Genomic DNA, 20,743 nt, shown 5'->3' with positions numbered 1-20,743 from the left:
GCTTGAGGACAAAAACTGGAGACAAAGGTGGGAGAGGAGAGCAGGGGTGATAGACCGAAGAGATAATGGCCCACTTCTTGCTTAAAAGTAGAGCTGGGTAGAATGTGAAGATGAAGGCTGAATACACAAATGGGGGAGGCTGAGCTTGCATCTGCCTAAGACTGACTAAAACAGTCAGTTGTCATGTGCAACTCTGTCAAGGACAGGACTGTCTTGGGCCCTGCAGGACTGAGTTTACCCCATGAATTTCAGTATTTCCCTTGAAGAAAAAGGGGTAATGCACCTAGTTCTCAAGTTCCAGTGGGGTCAGAGCATGGCTTCATTTTGCAGCTAAGGCTGAGCTAATGGCAGTCTGGGCAAAATGGGAGCCATCCTGACCTTGTCTCCTTCTTCTTCCAGGCTGGGAGTTCCCTCTGATTCCTGATGGCAGCACTGGCTCTTGCCTGGTCCAGCAGTGACCCAGTTCAGAAAGCTAACTTGCAGAAAGTTCACCCTCCAAAAGCAGGAATGCTGTACAAAGGAGACAGGAAGGCACACCTGGAAGGGAGGTGAAGTGGGGCTGCTCTTTTCAGTAGGTGATAACTGTAACACTAGCATAGGCATCAGAGGAAGCTGCTCAAGATTCATTGTACCACACTGCTGCTTCCCAGTTACTCTCTCCTAAAAAGGTGAATACTTTCCTGCTGCTTCATCAAGCTGAAAGAGCTCAAGGGCTTGCAATGAAGCAAGCAGTTACCTGTGTACGGCAGAGATTAGCTCAACCATTTTGTTAAACCTTAGCTCCAGCATCATTACTTTGGAATGAAGAAGACAGCCTGCCAGAGGAAAATGTTCTTGCTGCTGCAATCACTTACCTGCTTCATTTGGCACTTTTTTCACACAGTACGGAAGTACTGCTTCTCACATGGGTAGCAGTATGGGTTTTTTTATTGGCTTTTGTCCTGAACCATGGGAGCAAGCTACGGCCTGGCTCAAGACCCTGTCACTGGAGTAGAAGGAAGAAACATAAATATTTTCAGATGAGACAAATATTTCTATTTGAAGCATTCTACAAGAGCTTGATGGTAGAATTTTCAGAAATTGGGTCCTGATTTAGAATTCATAGTGTGATATCTCAGAAAACTTCAAACTACAAGGGATAGAGTAAGACTGTGGGATTGGGACAGTCTCCCTAAGGAGATCCTTCCCAAAGTAGCACAGAGGTAACACATCTTTTTTAGTATATAGCAAAGCCTGTGGCCCAATACTTGAGAGAGATTTGCCTGGGACAACGGGTGTGCTGTAGTAGACTTCAGAATTTCAGTTGCATCAGTTTTCCTTATTGTGTCCAAATACAGTGAGTGCAGCAAATCCCAAGTCATTATCATAACCTTAAAGAGTTTTAGGAATGTGTTCCACTTGTAATGAGATGAGCAGAAATCTTTGTTGCACTTGCTTTGGAATTCAGTCAAAACACAGGTGGGATTCTTCTGAAATTACCCGATGCAGTAACTGTGCAGTTAACTGGGTGTAATTAAGTCCAAAGCAAGGCCCTGAAGCTGTGCTCGTTCAAACACCCAAGGACACTTTACCATTACCTGAGGTGTGAAGATCAGAGTCAGATCCTGAGGGGCTGAAGCTGTGATCTTCATATTGCCTCTCAGTGAAATCCTGAGGGAGATCAAGCAGTCTTAGGAAATGGCTGGGAACAAAATGTGAGAAAGCACAGCTATTTCAAAAGGCAGATGATATGAGTGAGAGAAGGAAAGGGTAAGTACAGAAAAACTTATTTATAAAGGGAGATTGTAGGGATGTAGGTGACAGGAAAAGAACTTTCTCTTAGTTAAGGGATTAGGCAAAAACATAATTGCTTCTTGAGGGTGCTTCAAAAGAGCATACTGAGAAGATGCTGAGCGGCTGTGATGCCCTCATAAATCTAAGAGCTTTCCTCAATGTTGCTTTGTTATTTTTTTACTTCAACAGTAGCATGTGTTTTACTATATATATATGCCATCACACAAAGGTTTTCTTTATAGTCCCAGCTTGAGGAGTTGGTCTAGGATAAAAATTATTTTACTTTTTTTTTTAAACTCGGTTCACCTGGTGACACCAGCCACATTGTTCTAGGGCCACTGTTTCTGCCAAGTCAGTGAAAACTGACTTGGGAGATGGTGCAGATGCCACTTAGTGCAAAGCTTGGGGGGCTTTTAGAAAGTAGCACTATGGGCTCATTAAAAAAATGCAATAAACGTTCCTTTGTCAGCTGAAAGACATCCGTGTCTTGGAGACTCATGAGACAGCTGAGGTAGGCAAAGCCTAAATTACAAGTGTTACGGTGTGGGGCAGAGAGATTTCCTGCACGGAGTTCAGCTCACAACCACTTCCAGCACACCTCCTTTCTTCTAGCTTGTTCTCTCCTACCATTGCCATGCAGAGAAACAAGCGGGTATGTAACGATGATAATTTTGTGGTTTCTGTCCTTTCTGACTTAGGAAGGTAACAGGGAATGGTGTGCGACACTGACTCGAGGGCTGTGGAAGAGCAAAACACATTATGTCTAAGTGGGGATCTGGGTTAGTTCTGAGCCGGTGTTGGAGGGAGCTGGAGCGTAGGGAGAGATTGGAAATGGGGAGTGTGAGGGGTGCTGGTAGAGGGAGGCTGTTTAGGGTTAGACTGTGAGATAGGCGTGAGGAGTGTGACCAGGTGCGGGATGGAGGAAGCCCAGGTAAGTGCGGGTGGGACGAGGGGGGTGCGTGCATCAGCCCTGCTTGGAGTCCGGAGGTGCGGAGGGTTCGGCGCTGTTTGGGCTGGGCGGGGGGACAGGGAAAACGAAGCACGGGGGGGTGTGGGGAAGAGGCGGCGGGGGCAGAGCCGGGCAGGGCTGCGTGAGGACAGAGCCTAGCGAAGGTGCGGGACGGGGAGGAAAGCTCTGTCCGTGTCCCTGTCCGTGTCCCCAGCGGTTCGGGGCTGTTCCCGGGGCTCTCGGCGCGTCGCCCCCCGGTGCGCGCGCAGCCAGCGGCGGGCGGGGCTGCCCTCGAGCGCCCCCGCCGTCCGGCGCAGCGCCCCCTGGCGGCCGCGCACGCCGCTGGCTGTTCCGGGCCCGGGCCCTGCGCTCCCTCGGCCGGTGCCGCGCGGGGCCTGCGCGGCCCTTTTCCCCCCCCTCCCCGCCCCGGTCGCTCCGGCCGCCGGGGCCTCCCTCCTCCCCGCCCGCCCATGGATTTCACATAGCAGCCGCCGCCTCCGCTGCCTCCTCCTCCTCCTCCGCCGCTCCATGGCGGCACCGGCTCCGCGGCCGCCCGGCCTGTGCTGCTGCCGCAAGGGGTCCGCCGCCGGGCCGGAGGCCCCGCCGGCCCCGCCACCTCCTCCCGAGCCGCCGCCGGACGTGGCGTCGGCCTCCAGCTCGCAGCTCTTCAGCCTCCGCCACCTGCACCTGGGGCTGGAGCTGCGGCCCGAGGCGCGGGCGCTGGCGGGCTGCTTGGTGCTGGAGCTCTGCGCCCTGCGGCCGCAGCCCCACGCCCTGGTGCTGGACGTCCACCCGGCCCTGCACGTCATCTCGGCCGCCTACCGCCGCGCCCCGGCGGGAGAAGCGCCCTGCTCCTTCGCCTTCTCGCCCGCCGAGGCCACCGCCACCGCCCCGGCCCCGCTGCCCCCGCCGCCCTGCCCGCCGCCTTCGCCGCCGCCGCCGCCCTGCGCGCCGCCCTGTGCCGCCAGCCCGCCCTCCACCGCCACCTTCCTCTCGGCACCCTGCATCGCCGCCGGACCGCTTGCCCCCGCCGCTGCCCCGGGGGAGCAGCCCGCCAGCCCTCCGCCCGCCGCCGCCGAGCCGCCGCCGCCTCTGCCCCTCTTCGCCCATCCGCCCTGCTCCGCCTGCCCGCTCGGCTTCCGCGTGGACCCTTTCACCGACTACGGCTCGTCCCTCACCGTCTCTCTGCCCGCTGCTCTCCAGCCCCACCAGCCCTTCCAGATCATCGTCCGTTACACCACGGCCGACGGCCCCGCCGTAAGTACCGCGCTGCCGGGGGGCGGCGGTGGGGGGGGTAAAATAGGAAACCGAGTGCTGGGGCCCCTCCCGTGTTTTCCCTCCCCCCAACTCCCTCCCCGCCTTTCTCACATTTTTCTTCTGTAAGTGGGAAGCACCCTGGTTTCCGCAGCGGGAGGTGTTTCGCTCTTAGCCCCCTCCTCTTATGTCCCCATCCCCCCTCGGCCGCCAGGCTATTTCTCCACAGCATCTGTCCCCTGCCCCCGGTGCCAATCCCCAGCCCGCGGCACCGAGCCCCATCCCAGGGCGCGCTGGGCAGTGATGCTCCTGTCCTGCCGACTCAGCTGTCCCCTCTTCTTCCCCCGTGGCCGTGGCCCCCGAGGCTCCGCATCTCCAGTCACGACAGTCACTTGACAGTCTTTCGGCCTTTAAGGGCGTGGCCGTTGTTGGCGAGGAGCATGAGGATTTAAAAACTCCTGCTCCGGCGGAATTCTTCCGGAAAAGTTATGTAAGTTCCAAGTACAGGAGGTTCCCTGTGGGTTTTGCTAGGTGTTTACAACATGAGGCCCTGCACACCTAGGTTGGTGTTCCAACCAGCCACGGTCAGGAGCTTTGAGAAGAGCAGGGAGAGATTCCACATACCTAGCAGAGAGCTTGTAGGAGTGAGAAATGGCCCAGAAATACCATTTCGATGCGACTATGGGGGTGCTTCTCTGTCTTGTGTGGATTAGCCTTCAGCAGCAAGATGCTTTGTAAACTCTGTCACTTCTTTTAAGCCCCTGATATTTAACATGATTTTTGTCATGTGGTTCATTATCCTATTTGCAAAAGTAATGTTTTTTTGAGAGTCTTGGAACTTTGGTGCTTCTGTCTTGCCTAATGGAGCGGGCTCTCAGCCTGCTTGTCTGGTATTGCAGTAACATTGATCAAACCCAGTAAATATGTGGATCTCTTTAACTGCTACAGTGTATTTAAAAAGAACAGGAATTGAACATACCGGCTTGATACAAAATAACCCAATAGCAAGTGAATACTAGACAATATGAACTGAAAATGTTGGTGAATAGAATGAATTTGCTGGACCTATTTCAGTCTAATTTTAATACTACGTTGAAACTCACAAAAGTTAATTTCATCCTCGGAGTTATCTGGATAGTCTTAATGCATTGGCTCACTTGGAACTGTGAGTTCCACGTGAAGATTTTTATTGACGGAAGTTTCCTTTTGTTGTATGGTGACCTTTTAACTTGCTGGTTAGTCCTTCTGTAGAAGTGGGAAGATGAGGTGAAGCTCTGGCACTTTTAAAATCTGTATCTGTTTATAAGGGGGGATATTGTTCCTTTTCACCTCCGGAGTTCCTGGTTTTGATATTTCCTTGTACAAACAATACTTTGCTGTAGTTTTTCTGCACTGAAGAAGCAGATGGGAGATGAGTTTTAAGGCCCATAGTGTGTTCAGAAGATTCTGTTATTTATTTATTTTTCTTCAAGATTTCAAGACACCCATTTCTTTTGTCTACTCTATGTCTTGTTTATTGTGCAAAGGCTTTAAAGCTGGTTTGGTGTTGCTATATGCTCTATAAAAATTCTCTAGTCTGGAAGACCCATACCTTCCCTAGTACAGGATAACACACTTTCCTTCTCTTTAGTAAACTGTTTTATTTTAGGCCAGGCTGTGTTTTCTCCTGGATTTTACCAGACATGATGCCAAAAGAGCAGACTGTCCCCCTGTATCTGTGGACAACTAGTATCAAATGTGATGGAATACTGATCTGAGACTCAGCTTCAGAAATGTTTTGAAAAAACCCTGGAAGGTGGCTGATGTGATGTTCTTTTAGTGTCACTTTTTGTTCCCATGCTGCCTCCTTGGCCCTGCACACAACTCAGCGTGAATGTTACATGTTGGAGGATGCTGAGGGTAGGGAGGTTTTTTCATTGTCTCTCCTGTTCACCTTGCTTCCTCTGGATCAGATGTGGACTAGATATTCTTCATCCTGACTTTTGAAGTCTTTATTGTTCCTTTAGCCACATGTACTACTTCAGCTGAAATGAAGCTACAAGGACTAGTGTCAAGAGATGACTGATGGTTACAGTGTCAGGGACATGCACTGCCCTTTTCAAGCATTACTGAAGAGTAGAAGCAGGCATGCCTACTGACATAAATCATTTCATGTTTCCTTGCTCACTATTGTAGGTTTTGGCTGGCAAAATATTTGTCCTTGAGCAGCACCTGTTCTAGCCTTTCATGTTCAGCACACTGAACTTTTTATTTTATTTTAATTTTATTTATTTATTTATTTGAATTCAAAGTAGGTTTGTGCTGTTGTAGTGCTGTCTCTCATTGCTGTTTTTCAGGGATGGTTAACTTATGTGTAAGGGTGAGCTGGTTTATACTCATGTCCAGTAGCAGTCCTTTTTATCTGCAGAAGCAAAACAAGTTTACAGTGTTAGACTGTTCCTGAAATTTCTATTTTCTTTGGCTTTTCTCTGAATATACCCTTTTCAGGTGAGGTTTTATTTTCTGGGGAACTGTTAGCATGCTTGTGGGACCTGTAAAACAGTAAATTCATGTTACAGTGCAGCACAAACATGTTGGCAGTGAGATCAGCAGCAGAGACAGTATTCAGTTTAAAATTGGAAACTGGTTGCCTTGATATACTTGGGTTGAGCCATCTGGATATATTATTCGACTGCCCCATCATTTCTCATGTGGAGGAAGGAGCCAAGATCTTTGGTTGTTTGATGGACATTGAGAGACAGCTGAGAGACTAAATCTGCCTTTCACAGAGCATTCCAGCTCCCTGTGCTATTAAGAAACCATATGCTCAGTACATCACCAGCTCACATCAGAAGCAAGACTGTCATAAACATTGTGGGTATCTCATGTTGTGGGCAGAAGGCACTTGCTGATCAGGTGTGTCAGTGACAATAGTGCTGCTCTCCTCCCATTCTTTTCCCTCCCTTACTTCTTGGTTGTACCAATACTCTTTCATAAGATTTTTTTTTTCTTCCTTCTCCAGGGAGAAAAATCTGCATCTGTCTCTTGTTCATTGTGTCACGCCTCTGATTTGGCAGTGCTGTTTTCTTTCCATGACAGCCTTAAATGCAAACCCTACTCTGCTTTTGGGTATGAAAAATGAGAGCATTTCTTCATTTTCAGGATTTAGCAAAAAGGGCAGTCAATTTTACAGTGCTGGAAAATTCCTTCTTGTTCCATTATACTCCTCAGTCCTAGAGTAACTTGCTGTCCAGGTGTGCTTCAGTCCTGTCACATCCTCTGCTGCTTAGGTATTTGGTTTACTTTGTCATCAGATGGAAAAGCTTGTTGTTTGTCTGGAACAGATGCTGTGGCATTGCAGCTCTTCCCAGGAGCTTCATAAATAATGCAGGTAGAAACATGGAGAGATTTAAAACTGGAAGAGGTGTAGCTTATTGTCCTTGTCATTTGCTGGATTTGGGTAAAAGTCTATAATCTAAGTCAATAAAAATTGTAATCTCATCAGGTACTTAGAAAGCGTGAGCTTCTTTGCAGTATGTAGCAGGGGGGGAAACCAGGGTTGCCCAAAACCTCTGTTCAGAAGAGGAACTAGGCAGCAGCTGCTACTTAAAGTACACCATAGAACAGCTTTAATGTGTGAAACAGCTCTCCTGTGTACATTAAAACCTAGATAAAAATGGTGAACATTATGATGACATCACATACATTTCCAAAGGGAATGTCTTCCAAAGGGGAGGACAGGAGGGATTCAGGTGCAGAGTAGATGGTATGGACCCAGATACTGCTTTGTTGCTGTGTGCTGTTCCACTCCCAGCAGTACCCTGCTCCTTGCACTCCTTTCTGGGACACTGCTTACCCTCATTTTCCCCAGTCCATAGTTCTGCCTGTGTCCAACAGCATAGCCTGGTCTATTTATATTACAGATCTATTTATATTGTTTCAGGATAACTTTCATCATTGTTCCGAGTGCATCTGGAAAGAGAGACAGTGGCTTGCCATGTAGCTGCAGACATCAGGAAACAGGGGAAAAAAATACTTCATCCTTTGCAAATGTTTTTTCCCTCTTGGCCTGTGGGGCTGGTGCTTCATTTAACTTCAACCAAATGTTGAATAAGGGGGGACTGGTTGAAAAGAAATTGTCTTTAATTTATGGAGTTTCTTGTAAACAAGAATCAACTTGTCAGTTCCTCTATGCTTCCTGCTTATGTACTGGTCAGGGAGAACCTCCCCTTATCTCTCTTCTCTAAAGTGAGGTCTTCCTACTGTAGTGTTGCAATTTAGGTCTGGTGTTGTCTTATCTCTGTTTTCTTTGTTAGCCTTTTCTGTCTCTTAAAACAGCAAAGGAAATGGGACCTTTTGAAGGTGAATCAATTCAGCAGGGCAAACAATAGAGGCTGTATGTCAGACTTTTTGTGGCATAAGCACAAAGCCACTGATCACAGAAGTGTTTTTAAAAGTTGGCATTGGGACAGTTCTTTAAAACCTTAATTTGTGAGTCTCCTGCATGGATCATTAGAAAACTACTGCCCTGGATTAAAACAAAGCACTCGCATTTTTATGTGAATGTGTGTTCTGGGAGGAAGGTTTTAATTTCAAGCTGTGGTTTTTAATGAGACGTGTGTTCCCAAATGCTTTCTGAAACGGTTGCCTCCAGTTCCACTGTGTCACATCACAGAGAGGATATTCATTGCCATGAAATGCAGGCATCCATAGGATGGAGATCTGTAGTTATGTAGTGCACCTCAGCTTCGACCTAGGGATTTGGGCATGAAATGCAGCATGTAGGTTCAAATGACCACATATCCTTAGCCTTTGTGGTGCATGTGAGGCAGGGTTTGTCAGAAGTCATACTTTAAGCATGTGTTTGGCCCAATAGGCTTGAAACAGAAGAGGATAATCTTAAAATACATTTCAAGATCAGCATGGTGCTGAGATTAATTGTACATCTAGGTAAAGGTTTTTAAATTTTTAATGCCTACCACTTAAAACCCTTTTGCCAGTGGAATTGTGAGCCTCTATATGAATAAATGAAAGCTGCTGACGGTATCTTTTCTTTCCTTACCTTTCCCTGATCCCCAGGGGTGCTGCTGAAGTTGCTGGTTTAGGAGAGGAGCACACTGGTGTCTGAGGAGAAGGGTCTAAAGGCATAGGAAGAAGATAATGAAGAATAACCTTATAGAACAGAGGGAGAGAGAGAAAACTTTGATTTCCAGAACACATAGAGGTTAACTAGGAGACAGATTTGTAATATGTTGTTAAGACCAGAGCAGACATGGCACCCATGCTTCTCTTCTGTAAGTATTTAATTGCGTTTTCTTGAGGACTAGAACTGAACTAGTGTCTGCACTAATTGCTGTTCCCCAAATTCTGATTTATTGGTTGCTTTGATCTAAGAATTTGGCAGACTCAGAAGTTTTCTTCCTTGTACTTAACTGTTCCCAAGACTTTCAGTGGTTTCAAGTTTATCGAAAGTTTCATAGTATTTTATATTTGCCATAAAAGTTCAGCTGCAGAGTTATAGGATTACAAGAATATCCCTATTTAAAATTGTTCCTACACTTCAAAGTTGGAGGCAAGGAGCATGTGAAAGCACAAATATTACATTGGAAACAGAAAAATCAAAAAGACAAATAACGGCACTATTCCATATTATTCATAATATGTTTTAATTATTTGCTGAGGGTCTGACTTATTATTTATTTGCTGTTTGATACTGAAAATTTACATGCTCAGTGGTGTTTTCTGGGATTTTTAATTTTTTGTGACCACCCAGAATCTCCTTGTGCTCTCTGTATAAAGAGGCTTCCAATGTCACTGACCAGATGTTTCTTATGTATACTGACTTTCTCGTAGTGCCAAAGTGTTTGATGCTTCAGGCATCAGGGCAGTGTCAGGGGCAGAGATAACGTTGTGTACACTGTTCAGCCTCAGGGTTTTTTGGTTTGTGTTTATTTTTTGTTGTGTGTTTTTTTGTTTAGTTTGTTGTTGTTTTTTTTTTCCACAGCTTGCACTACCCTAGTACTTCTGTTCATGGTGAATTAAAAACATGGAGATATTCAGAGTACTCCCTTGGTGAAAAAGGTTGTGTGGATGTTTGCCAGGGAGTTTTTATTAACCAAGCAAATCGATACAACCGCAATAGCTAGTGGCTGGAAAACACTGTATTATGTGGCACCACCCTGTGTTTAGACAGTGAGAAATTGCTCTGAGTAGTCACAGCAAATAAACAGTAGAAAGATGTATTGTTAGAAATGGAAATGTGCCCTGTGCCAGGTGTGCATCTGGGCTGCCAAACAGCTCCTCCCCCACAATCCTCTTGATCTCAGTTTTGTTTTTTTTATTTTTTTGGCAGTTTGTCCTTGTGATTTTATCTCTTTCCCTTACCTCTTCTTCACATCATGTTTCAACAGATCTGGTGGCTGGATCCAGAACTGACGTATGGCAATGCCAAGCCATTTGTCTTCACACAGGGCCACTCAGTGTGCAACCGGTCCTTCTTCCCCTGCTTTGACACACCAGCAGTGAAGTGTACATATTCAGCTACTGTCAAGGTAAGTGACAACATGGATATAAATGGTTCATGGAGCTCTTAGCTGCAGTTAACTTGTGAAAGCATAGACACATTGGATAGAAAATACCATTGATCCATGATAGAAAATACTCATTGAGACACTTAGTCTTATAAAAAATACAGAATTTTTTTAGATTCCATTCTGGCTCTTGAAACAGAGTCAGGGTACTGCCACAAAGGCAACTCTGTTGTCTGTCGTGCTTGAGTCTTGCCTTCCCTCTGCTCAGAAGTGAAAGAGTAACCATGAAATGGATAATATGAAAGAGAATTCAGCCTGTCAGTTCCAGCAGTGGTTATTGATGATAACATGCAGCTGTATTTGATACATGGGTACTTTTTTTAGTGGGGGGGGATCTGGCATAAGAACTTGTGTGATATAAGAGGAGTAATATTTTTGGTTTGTGTTATAGAAATAGTTGTTTTTAATGTTCATCGTGTTAGACATAGATGAAAAAAACCCACAGGGATCTGTGGTGTATTCATTCAGCTGTGATCATCTAGTGAGTTGATGTGTATGATGTTGGTCTTTCAGGCTCCAGCAGGCATGCAGGTGTTGATGAGTGCCACCCAAAGCACCTACTTAGAAGAGGAAGGTGTCTATCAATTTTACATGGAATACCCAGTTCCTGCCTACTTAGTGGCCATGGTGGCAGGAGACCTTACACATGCAGATATAGGTCCAAGGTAAGATTTGCAGTGGGTTGATCTGCTTTTAGTGTCTCTGTGCAGTGCTTCAGGTTATAAGTAGTAAATACTTCTGAGGTATGGATGAGGGAACAGTTGGGACCATGAGCTGTTGGGTGTTCAGAGTTTGAGGTTTAGTTGGGTGTAAAGTACTGCATAGCACTGCACTGGCAAAGGTATTTTCTTTTTTCATAAACATTATTCGTTGTCCCCTGTAATGATTACAGCTACTTCCCTCATTGCCTTAAAGTGATTTAAGGGATCTTTGGTTATCTTTTGCCATGTATCCATTGAGTGTTGGTCTAAAGAAGGCCTGAATCCAACGTGAGACGTTTTAGCTCTATTACCGTACATGGAAGTGTGGTGACTAGTCAGGCTATTTTTTCAAAGAGATAACTCAGTTTGCTGAAGTATCACCTGATGTTTTCTGTTTCCTGACAGGAGCAGAGTGTGGGCAGAGCCTTGCCTCCTGCCAACAGCCATCAGCAAGCTCTCTGGCATGGTTGAGCGCTGGCTGACTGCTGCAGAGAGTCTGTATGGCCCATATATATGGGGAAGGTGAGTTTAATAAGTCTCCCAGGAATGTGTAATGGGAACCAAGTAAAACAATCTTGAGAAATTATCATGCCTTCTCCCTAAGCTAGCAGTAGCAGGACAAATGAGCCTGTGAGCTGGCAGCACCTCAGTAGCTGGGAAACAACCTCTGGAATTTTGTCTCTGCAAGTGACTGAGAGGACAATGGAGGCATGGTGGTGTTTTTGCCTGGTGTGGTGGGCAGAACTGGAGGTTTCTAAACAGTAGATCTTCCCTGAGGAGAGAAGGTTTTTTGCACTGTAGTGTTCTGTGATGCAGATCCAACATTGAGCTGAAGACCACTTAAAATGTATGGCACTTTTATTTATTTATTTGATTTATTTTTACATATGGTATTTGATGTATGATATATATTGTGGTGTGCCTGAAAATGCTAAAAAGCTGACTGCGTGCAGACTCATTGAGAATCCTAGTCCCTAAACCAAACATTAATAGTTGCTGAAGTTCAGCTTGTCTATGTATTAGTAGAGAATGGTTTTGAGAGAACACTTTCATTCTTTGTATAAACACTGAAATTATATGAGAAAAAGGCCCAGTGTGTCAGTGCTGATCATGGGTGGAAAACAGAATATAGAACAAATAGTATTGTTAGATTCTGAGGAAGACAGACTAGAGACATTTTGCTGACACTGCAGGTACACCAGATCAATTAATTTGGTCGCTTCCCAGCCTCTCTCTTTACTGGCAGCCTCTGAGGACTCAACACTGTGTATGTGATAGTAAATGTAGAGTAAATGTAGGGGTTCTGGCTCTCAGATATACAACTTGAGATGAGTTTGCTCGTGTGGCGGGAACTTGATGGTCTAGAATTCACAAAAAATCTCAGAAGAATTTATTTATTCCCTAAATAATAATAAAAAAAAGTTACTTTGTGTGTCTTGAAATAGCTGCAGCTTACCAAACTCCTTTATCTTTTTTTCTCTCTCCCTAATTTTAGATATGACATTGTTTTTCTTCCTCCATCCTTCCCTATTGTTGCCATGGAAAACCCATGCCTGACCTTCATCATCTCTTCCATTCTTGAGAGTGATGAGTTTTTGATCATTGATGTCATTCATGAAGTTGCCCACAGCTGGTTTGGAAATGCAGTCACCAATGCTACATGGGAAGAGATGTGGCTGAGTGAGGGGCTGGCCACGTATGCACAGCGCCGGATCACCACGGAGACCTATGGTACAGATGTGAAAATATTTCTCCTTTTCATGTGTCTAAGCAATGACTGAGAGGTGGCTGCATAGAGTATTTGCCTTGAGCTCCAAAGTCTGTAGCTGGTTTTCTTTTTCCATTTCTGGAACAAACACGGCCCCAAACTTTAACATTGCATTGAACATCTTGAGTGTTCAGTGTCTTACATATTGGCTTTGGGTGGAATCAGCAGGGCTCTGAGTGAGGTGTGTTAGCTCAGCATTGTAAGCATCTTTGTAGGAACTTCAGAAGCACTGTTGGGTACCAGGTGTTTGTATGTCAGGACAAGGTGTGCAGAGGATGCTTCAGAGAAAGATGGCTACATTGTGAAATGTGCCCCCTGAATGATTGTATTTCTAATCCTGATCAATTAGTAGCTGTTGGAGGGAATGATGGCAATAGTTAGAGAAAAAAAAGTATACATCTGCTTGAGGCTTACTGTAGAATTGTACAGCCTTGCCTTTGCTCATATCAGTCAGTTGTACAGGTCAATTGGGTGGTAGTGTCTTTAGAATGTATAAGTAGTAAATTACTCTTACTGCTTTTCAGTTTAATCGGATTTTTATTGAAGTGAATAATGGGAACATAGACTTCTCTAGTTTGTCCTGTTATGTTGTTAAAAGCCTGTACCATGTGTATTCTCACATGGCTGCTGTAAACAGTCTTGGAAAAATTCCTGGAAATCTTGGTAGCGAGAGTGTTTAGAAGGATGCCTCTGTTTTTTGTTCATGTATATTGGTTTTGGAGATGAACTGATGATAATGAAGCTTAGGGAAAGAAGTGGCTACACCTACAGTGGCTTTTATTTTGTACCTGTGCTAGTTCTGCACAAGTCAGATTTTGCTTGTCATTTTTCCACAACTAATGTTTCTTTCTGGGGCAGGAGCTGCCTTCACATGTTTGGAGACTGCATTCCGCCTTGATGCTCTCCATAGACAGATGAAGCTGCTTGGAGAAGACAACCCAGTCAGCAAGCTTCAGGTTAAACTGGAGCCAGGTATTCTTTTTGGCTGAAGCTGCTATATAAAAAATTTCTGTATATCAATGCTGGAATATAGGAAAAAAAAAGACTGATTTTTACATATCCTTTATAAAAAGAAAAAAGAAAAAAGAAGTAATCATTTGTGGACCAGTCTAAAAGTAAATAAAGCAACATTTTCCATCCAGATGATACTGAAAACAACCTAAAATGCAAGTGGAAATGATAGTGGAACCAAATGGAATGGAAAAGCAGGTGCTAGAAATTTCAAAAAATGAACACATACTGATTACCTTGTATTGATATCTTTACAAATTCATGGTATGTTGATTCTCTGAGTTTAACACTGGGGAAAAAAAATATTTTTCTTCAAATTCTAGATGTTTTCAGTGATTTCTAATCTGAAGTGAGTTGTTCTATTAGGAATTAATACTTACCACACAATTATTGCTTTTTTTTTTGCTTTTTTTTCAGCCTAAACAAATTGACTGCTTCTGTTTAATTTACCATAGTAAATTAAATGTACTGACAACAGGCTTATTTTGTTTTTTATGTCACTGCATCTCCACTTGGTGACCTCTAAGGGGTCAGTACACTTAGAAGGGTTATAAATTAGTGTCCTCATTACAGAATCTTAGAACATTGTCTTCTCCTTTCAGGTGTAAATCCTAGTAATTTAATGAACCTCTTCACCTATGAGAAAGGCTACTGCTTTGTTTACTACCTGTCCCAGCTCTGTGGTGATCCAAGACATTTTGACTCCTTCCTAAGAGTGAGTGTGAAAAAACATGTGTTTCTCTTCAGATTGAGAACTGTTATGGTTTGTTTCAGCTTTTGTTGCTGTGGCTAATTGATAGGGATAAAGTTAAATACAAGTGTGTCCAAGATGGAAGAATCATGTAGGCCCATCTGCCATCCTATATCAATCTTTCTGTGTGTGGCAGGTTTTATTAATACTTCTCTTAAGTAAATGCACTTGTGCTCTTCTTCCATCTCAAATTCTGAGCTTATGAGGTGCCAAGTACAGAGTAGTAGTATATTTTTGTTACCTCTTGTTATGGGCTCCAAAAAATTAGAAAAGTGTTCCAGCTGGAATGGAATGATGTGGCTTCATTCACTACTAAACAGTAGCAGCCTGTGGGTTTTTTTCAGCCAGTGTGACAACGGGCATGGTTTCCTACAATGAGGCAGGTTTGGTGTCTCAGAGCACATTTGCAAAAGTTATAGAAAATTATATCAGTTGTTGACTTGCTTTTGAAAAGTGGCACAACTCATTGCTTTTTCGTTTTGCTGCATGTGTGTTTTTTCATCTCCTCTTGTTATCCATCCCCATTCCATCTTTTTCTCATCTCTAGTTATGTAAGGATGACTTTAGGCCATAATCATATCAGTGCACAATACAGCATCCAGATGTGGTCTGTTTTTTCATTAGTGTCAAGTATAAGGAAATCTTCTTGCCCTTGATACATTAAAATATCTGATCTGTTTCAGAAAAAAAACCCATATATTCAGAAAAAAACTCAGCTGACAATGTATTTGCAGCTACCCTTTTTTTTTTCTTGTTGTGGTGCTTTACTCCTCTGCAGGGAGGATATTTTTCTTGGATTTTTGTTGTTGTTTTGGGTTTTTTTGTTTTGTTTTGTTTTGTTTCTCTGGTTGGCTATTTTTTTTAAACCTTCCAAATACTTGTTCTCATTCTTCCATCTCTATTTTTAATTGCATGCAGTAGTCCTTAATTGAAAGGAAACTGTCTTTTACCTAACCATAAGTTATCCTTTTTACTGTTTCAGGCCTACATCGAGAAGTACAAATTTACCAGTGTTGTGGCTCAAGATCTTCTGGACTCCTTCTTGAATTTTTTTCCAGAGCTGAAAGAGCAGTGTGTTGAGAGCAAAGCAGGTAAGAAATTTACTTAGTTAACTGTAAGCACTGTAGAAAACTTGTGTGATGAATTTTGTGCTTGGCTTGGAGGTTGCACAAGAAAATGCTAAAGCAAATAAAATTCTTTGGCAACAGCCAGATGTTCATGATGGAAAGGGTTTTGGTGATTGTTACTCTGTTCACGTTGGGGAAAGAGAACTTCTTAAATTGCTGACAATTTTAGAACTAATCAGCTGAGTGGCCCTCAGTTGACTTTCTCTTGCACTGCTGACAGTGATCAGTACATGTGAGATTTGTGCACGCTGAAGCACAAGGAAAAGGTGAACACGCTTCATCTATTTTAATTACAGAAAACATACTATGAGAACTGTAGGTTTTCCCAAGGTCCTATCCGTGCTTATAAAATCTTTTCTGCAACATTTCACCCTCCCTTAAATCCCTATTTATAGCTGCTGGTGGATTTATGAAAGGTCTGTAAACTAGAGAAGGCTGGTCTGATTTGCTATTGTAAGAACCTCTTTAAACTGTGCTAGAAGCAGTCCTGAACCTTGAGGCAGACAAGCCACCTGCAGAGACACCTGCGTGACATTTTTGGTGCTCCTCATTCCAGGACTGGAGTTCGAACGTTGGCTCAATGCTACAGGACCTCCATTAGCTGAGCCAGACTTATCTCAGGGATCCAGCCTGACTAAACCAGTGGAGATGCTCTTCAAACTCTGGACAACGGAGCCTCTGGACTCTGTTGCTGCTGCCAGCAGTGTTGACCTCACTAAATGGAGAACATTCCAAACCGTGCTTTTCTTGGACAGATTGCTAGATGGGTCACCACTGCCACATGGTAAGTATCTTATCAAGATAGTAGAAAAGTATTCCTGAAGAATGAACTAAACTTCAAAGAGCCCCAGCCCTTGTTGACCTGTCAGGTTGGGTTGGATGTGGCTTTGAGCAACCTGATCTAGTGAAAGATGTCCCTACCCATGGCAGGGAAGTTGGACTAGATGATCTTTAAAGGTCTATTCCAACCCAAACCATTCTATGATTCTGTGGTGCTGTGATTCATTATTCTGTGACAACCCTCAAACTTGACAAGATAGGTCATCGTTCTTTCTCTGTGAATGTTCTGTCCTCAGAGGTGATAAAAAAGCTTTCGGAATGTTACTCCTCTCAGCTGGACTCCATGAATGCAGAAATCCGTATCCGCTGGTTGCAGATTGTAGTCCGAAATGACTACTACCCAGACCTTTACAAAGTCCGTCGCTTCTTGGAAAACCAGGTACTAACTGCTGGATTAAAATCACTGCACCTCTCAGTGCATGAGACATGTGCATGAGACATGCGACGTGAAAGACCTTGGAACTTCTGCTTCCTGGCCAAGTGTAGTCCAGGTGTGTTGCGAAGGGGCCGAGCATGGCTCACCTGCTAGTGGGTGGGGAGGAATGGGCAGGTGTAATTTGAAATGCCTACAGATAATAATCTGCTTTTTTTAGCCTAACTCAATACCCTTGTCCCAGCTCTGCCTGGTGCATTTTTTGGCTGGCTTTGTATCAGCCATGGCTTTTCCTTGACCAGAAATTTTCACACTACTAAATCATGTGATTGTTTGAGTGTTTACACTTTGAGCAAGCCTAGGGCCCACTGAATTCCTTACAATAGTCTTCATTGTGCAGGAGGTTAATGCATGTGTTTGCTGTGGCCTCTTTTCCTGGGCCTTTTAAAAGTAGTTCTGTTATTTGTGGGGGTAGTTTAGACATAGGGAGCAAATTATTTTTTATCATTCATAAAAATCCTTGCATTAAACTTATTTAGAATAGGCTTGGCTGCTTTTCTAAGAAATGTGTTGTCTCCTGTCTGAAGTCATTCAGGGCTGTTGGAGTGTAGCTGTAGAACTGCACCTCTTTACATTTATTCAAGTTATATTATCCAGTTTTCCTTTTTTGCAGATGTCTCGGATGTACACAATTCCACTTTATGAGGACCTTTGCACTGGCACCCTCAAGTCCTTTGCCTTAGAAATTTTTTACCAGACCCAAAATCAGCTGCACCCCAATTTGCGGAAAACCATCCAACAGATCTTATCACAGGGCTTGAATCCACTTCCTGCCATAGACACTACAGCAGTCACTACAGACACACCAGCAATGGTGCTTGAGGACAAAGTCTCAGAGGCCACAAATGGTGCCATTTCACTCAGGGATGTTAATGTGTCTGCGTAGATCACCAGCTCATGCCAGCCATGAAGCCTGAAAATGGGGACAGAACAGAGGAAAGATACCAAGTGTCTCCTCCTTTCCCTCAGCCCTGCAGCTGCAGTGTGTTGTTGTAACTGGATTTGCCTCCCCAAACACAAAGCAAATGTGCCTTCAAGTAACCAGCGTGTGACACTGACAGGTTTCAGAGATCTCCTTCAGCTGTGGGATGGATATTTTGATTCAGTTTGTACTGGGCAGTTGGGACTCCTGGGTGGTTTTTTCTCCATGGAAGGTGGATAGTTCCCTTTCCTAAGGCTCTTCTGGATTGTTTCTCCAAGCTTGGTGGTTTTTGTTTTTTTGTTTTTTGTTTTTCTTTCTTACTTTTTTTGCCTGAGGCCACTGAGGGATGTCCTACTTGCTGTGTGTATGTTGCTATAGAGTGTATATGTGCCAAGCTGCCATTATCCTGATGTTTGGGCTGAAGTTCTGCAAAGGAGAGACTCAGGAATTGCTGATGGCAGCAGACACATTTTCAAGTTTATGCTTCTTACTGTGTGACAGAGGTATTGTGATTTGGGAGGTAGGGGACTAATGCTTAAATAATTAAGAAACTAATTTTAAATAGTTCCTGCCCCCCTGCTCCCAGGTGGCTAAGTAATAATAATGCTTTATATAAATATATATAAAAGAGCAGGGAAACCTTAAAATGGATTTGAAATCCTTCTGTAGTTAATCCTACCCCCTCAGTTTTCCCTTTGCACTCAATGGGACAAGCAATAAAGAAATATATAGGCTCAAATTTTAAAAAAAGTTAAGTTTAGGTCCCCAAATGCCATCAGTTCTGGTACTAGCTGGATGCCTATATCTTTTTAGCTGTTTTGACAAGTCGAGCTGAAACTTTGTAAGTGTGTCAAGATGTGCAGCTCATGCATTCGTCAGATGCACTATGTCTCTTCTATTCTGTCCTTTTGAAAGAATTAGCAGGACTTTAATTTAATTTTTAAAAGATCCCTGTCATACATTGGGCCTGTCAGTTGACCATGGAGATATCCATGCTAAAATTTTACTGCCTTGAATAATGTTTGCGTGAATAACAATTGCCTGTCATATGATAGTCAGAGGTGAACACTCTCTTTCTTGATGGGAAGCTTTTAAGGTCCCCTTTGCCCAAGTCTGTTTACTGACTGGTGGTGGTGGTGTGATGCCATTTTATTTACACAGCATGCTGTTTCTCTTGATCACTGGCCAGGCATGCAAGATGGGGAGATGATCCCTTCTGTCTGTGCCATTAGGTCTCAGGAAGATGAGGGCAAAGCATCCTTGGGTATTACAGAGTACAGGTGATGGTTCACAGACTCTATGCCACATTTTTTTTTTTTAACATGTGGGTAGCTCTGTGCCTCTCAGTGAGCTTCCAGGAAGCATTTCTGAGCTAATGTATCACCAGGATAGAGGGCTGGTTTGAAAAAAAGGTCAAACATTTGGAAGAGGCTCAGCTAAAGGAGATGAAAGAGAGAGAATCTGATATATACTTTGGGGCAAATTTTAGCCCTGCTATGGGGATCTGCATAGCACAGGAAGAGGGGAAATTGGGGAGGTTTGGGGTTTTTTTGCCAAAAGAATCTGTTTACACCCATGTGTGGATGGGGACTTAGGTGCTGTTACTGGATCTGCATTTTCTGGCTTTAAATTAATTTGATTGAACTTCACCATAGCCTTAGCCTGGGCTGAACTGGGATAAAGCAATAATAAACTCAGGCCTCTGTAGTGCTCCATTAGATTTTTTTTTTTTAATGGGCCATCAGCATTGCTGGGCCCATTCAGAACTCCAAGCTCTCCTCTTTGAATGGGATTATCTTTTGATTGTTTTGTTTTCCCAGAAAGGATGGAGAATGATGTTTTCTGTACAAATCTCTTTCCTTTTTATTTGTTGGTCTATTGAAAGAGATTTGTGCAAGCTGACTTTCCACTTCCTGAGTTGCCACTGTTGGTGCTGTGTCTCCTGGACTGCACTGCCAGCAGTGGCAGCCTGGCCAAGACCAGTAACCACTTGCATCTTTTGGAATCCCAGGCCTCTGTTTTAACATATTTTGTGGGAGAATGTATGTGACCCTGGTGGGAATTTTTAATTTACATGGATGCCTTATGATGATTGTCAAATTAAACTCAGCTTTGTGACAAGTTCAGTCTTTTGAGCTGTTTTTCAGTGTCCCTGCTATAGATGTGTGGATGAGCTGACTTCGCACATTGTCTTTCTTTTGTCCTTTTGTGGAGGGAGGGCAGCAGAGAGAGAGTTTGGAAGCTAATAAGAGCTGCACAGCAAGAGGTTGGAGAAATGGCAAAAGCAAATAATCAAAAGTAAATATTATCTGCAACTAATGAAATACATCATCTCAGCTGTATGCTTGCATATACATGCATCAGAGCAGGAAGATGCTGTCTGAACCTAGTAGACTGTTTCCTGATTTAAGAACATGAAATCTAAGTTAGTGTTTCTGCTCCCATCTCTGTGAGATCCCATCAAATGTCTCTTTTTATTAGACTTGTTCTCTGAAACACAAAAACAGAGCAAGAGTCATTGAAAGTATTCCATGCATCCTTCTTCAGGTACTTTTGCTCCTCTTGCAAACAAGGAGTGCATTTTAGTTTTGAAGAGACAAAAATTTGGCAGCAGGTTTGTGGAGATAAGCCTTTTGTTGACACAA

General features: G+C 43.9%; 2 protein-coding genes across 3 annotated transcripts in view; both read left to right on the top strand.

Moving 5' to 3' along the window:
- ABCC5 (ATP binding cassette subfamily C member 5) overlaps positions 1–2,248 on the top strand; it is a 49,000-nt gene extending 46,752 nt beyond the window's left edge. The window contains exon 31 of the mRNA XM_071752456.1: positions 400–2,248. Coding sequence (XP_071608557.1) covers positions 400–417 — 18 coding nt within the window. The 3' untranslated portion in view covers positions 418–2,248. The remainder of the gene's footprint in view (positions 1–399) is intronic.
- Positions 2,249–3,144: 896 nt separating this feature from the next.
- On the top strand, positions 3,145–20,219 carry RNPEPL1 (arginyl aminopeptidase like 1). Of its 2 annotated transcripts, none has more exons than XR_011727515.1 (11): positions 3,145–3,979; positions 10,366–10,506; positions 11,059–11,210; positions 11,652–11,768; positions 12,742–12,977; positions 13,873–13,986; positions 14,628–14,740; positions 15,759–15,867; positions 16,460–16,687; positions 16,980–17,234; positions 17,790–20,219. XR_011727515.1 is itself a non-coding variant. In XM_071752465.1 (11 exons), exons 1-11 carry the CDS (start codon positions 3,251–3,253, stop codon positions 18,060–18,062), a joined length of 2,355 nt encoding a protein of 784 aa, XP_071608566.1. In that variant the 5' UTR covers positions 3,145–3,250; the 3' UTR covers positions 18,063–20,219. The 2 variants fall into 2 exon arrangements, 1 of the variants encoding a protein (XP_071608566.1); XM_071752465.1 differs by having other exon boundaries at positions 16,980–17,122.
- Positions 20,220–20,743: the final 524 nt, after the last annotated feature.

Source organism: Heliangelus exortis, chromosome 9 (assembly GCF_036169615.1).
Source record: "Heliangelus exortis chromosome 9, bHelExo1.hap1, whole genome shotgun sequence".
Lineage (NCBI taxonomy): Eukaryota > Metazoa > Chordata > Aves > Apodiformes > Trochilidae > Heliangelus > Heliangelus exortis.
The sequence above is the reverse complement of the archived record's forward strand: the minus strand, read 5'-3'. Positions and strand labels throughout refer to the sequence as shown.

Coding starts and splice junctions, on each gene's coding strand:
- RNPEPL1 (XM_071752465.1), top strand. CDS start 3,251: ATGGCGGCACCGGCTCCGCGGCCGCCCGGCCTGTGCTGCTGCCGCAAG. Junction 11,211..11,651: donor CATGCAGATATAGGTCCAAG/GTAAGATTTGCA, acceptor GTTTCCTGACAG/GAGCAGAGTGTGGGCAGAGC. Junction 17,123..17,789: donor GTCGCTTCTTGGAAAACCAG/GTACTAACTGCT, acceptor CCTTTTTTGCAG/ATGTCTCGGATGTACACAAT.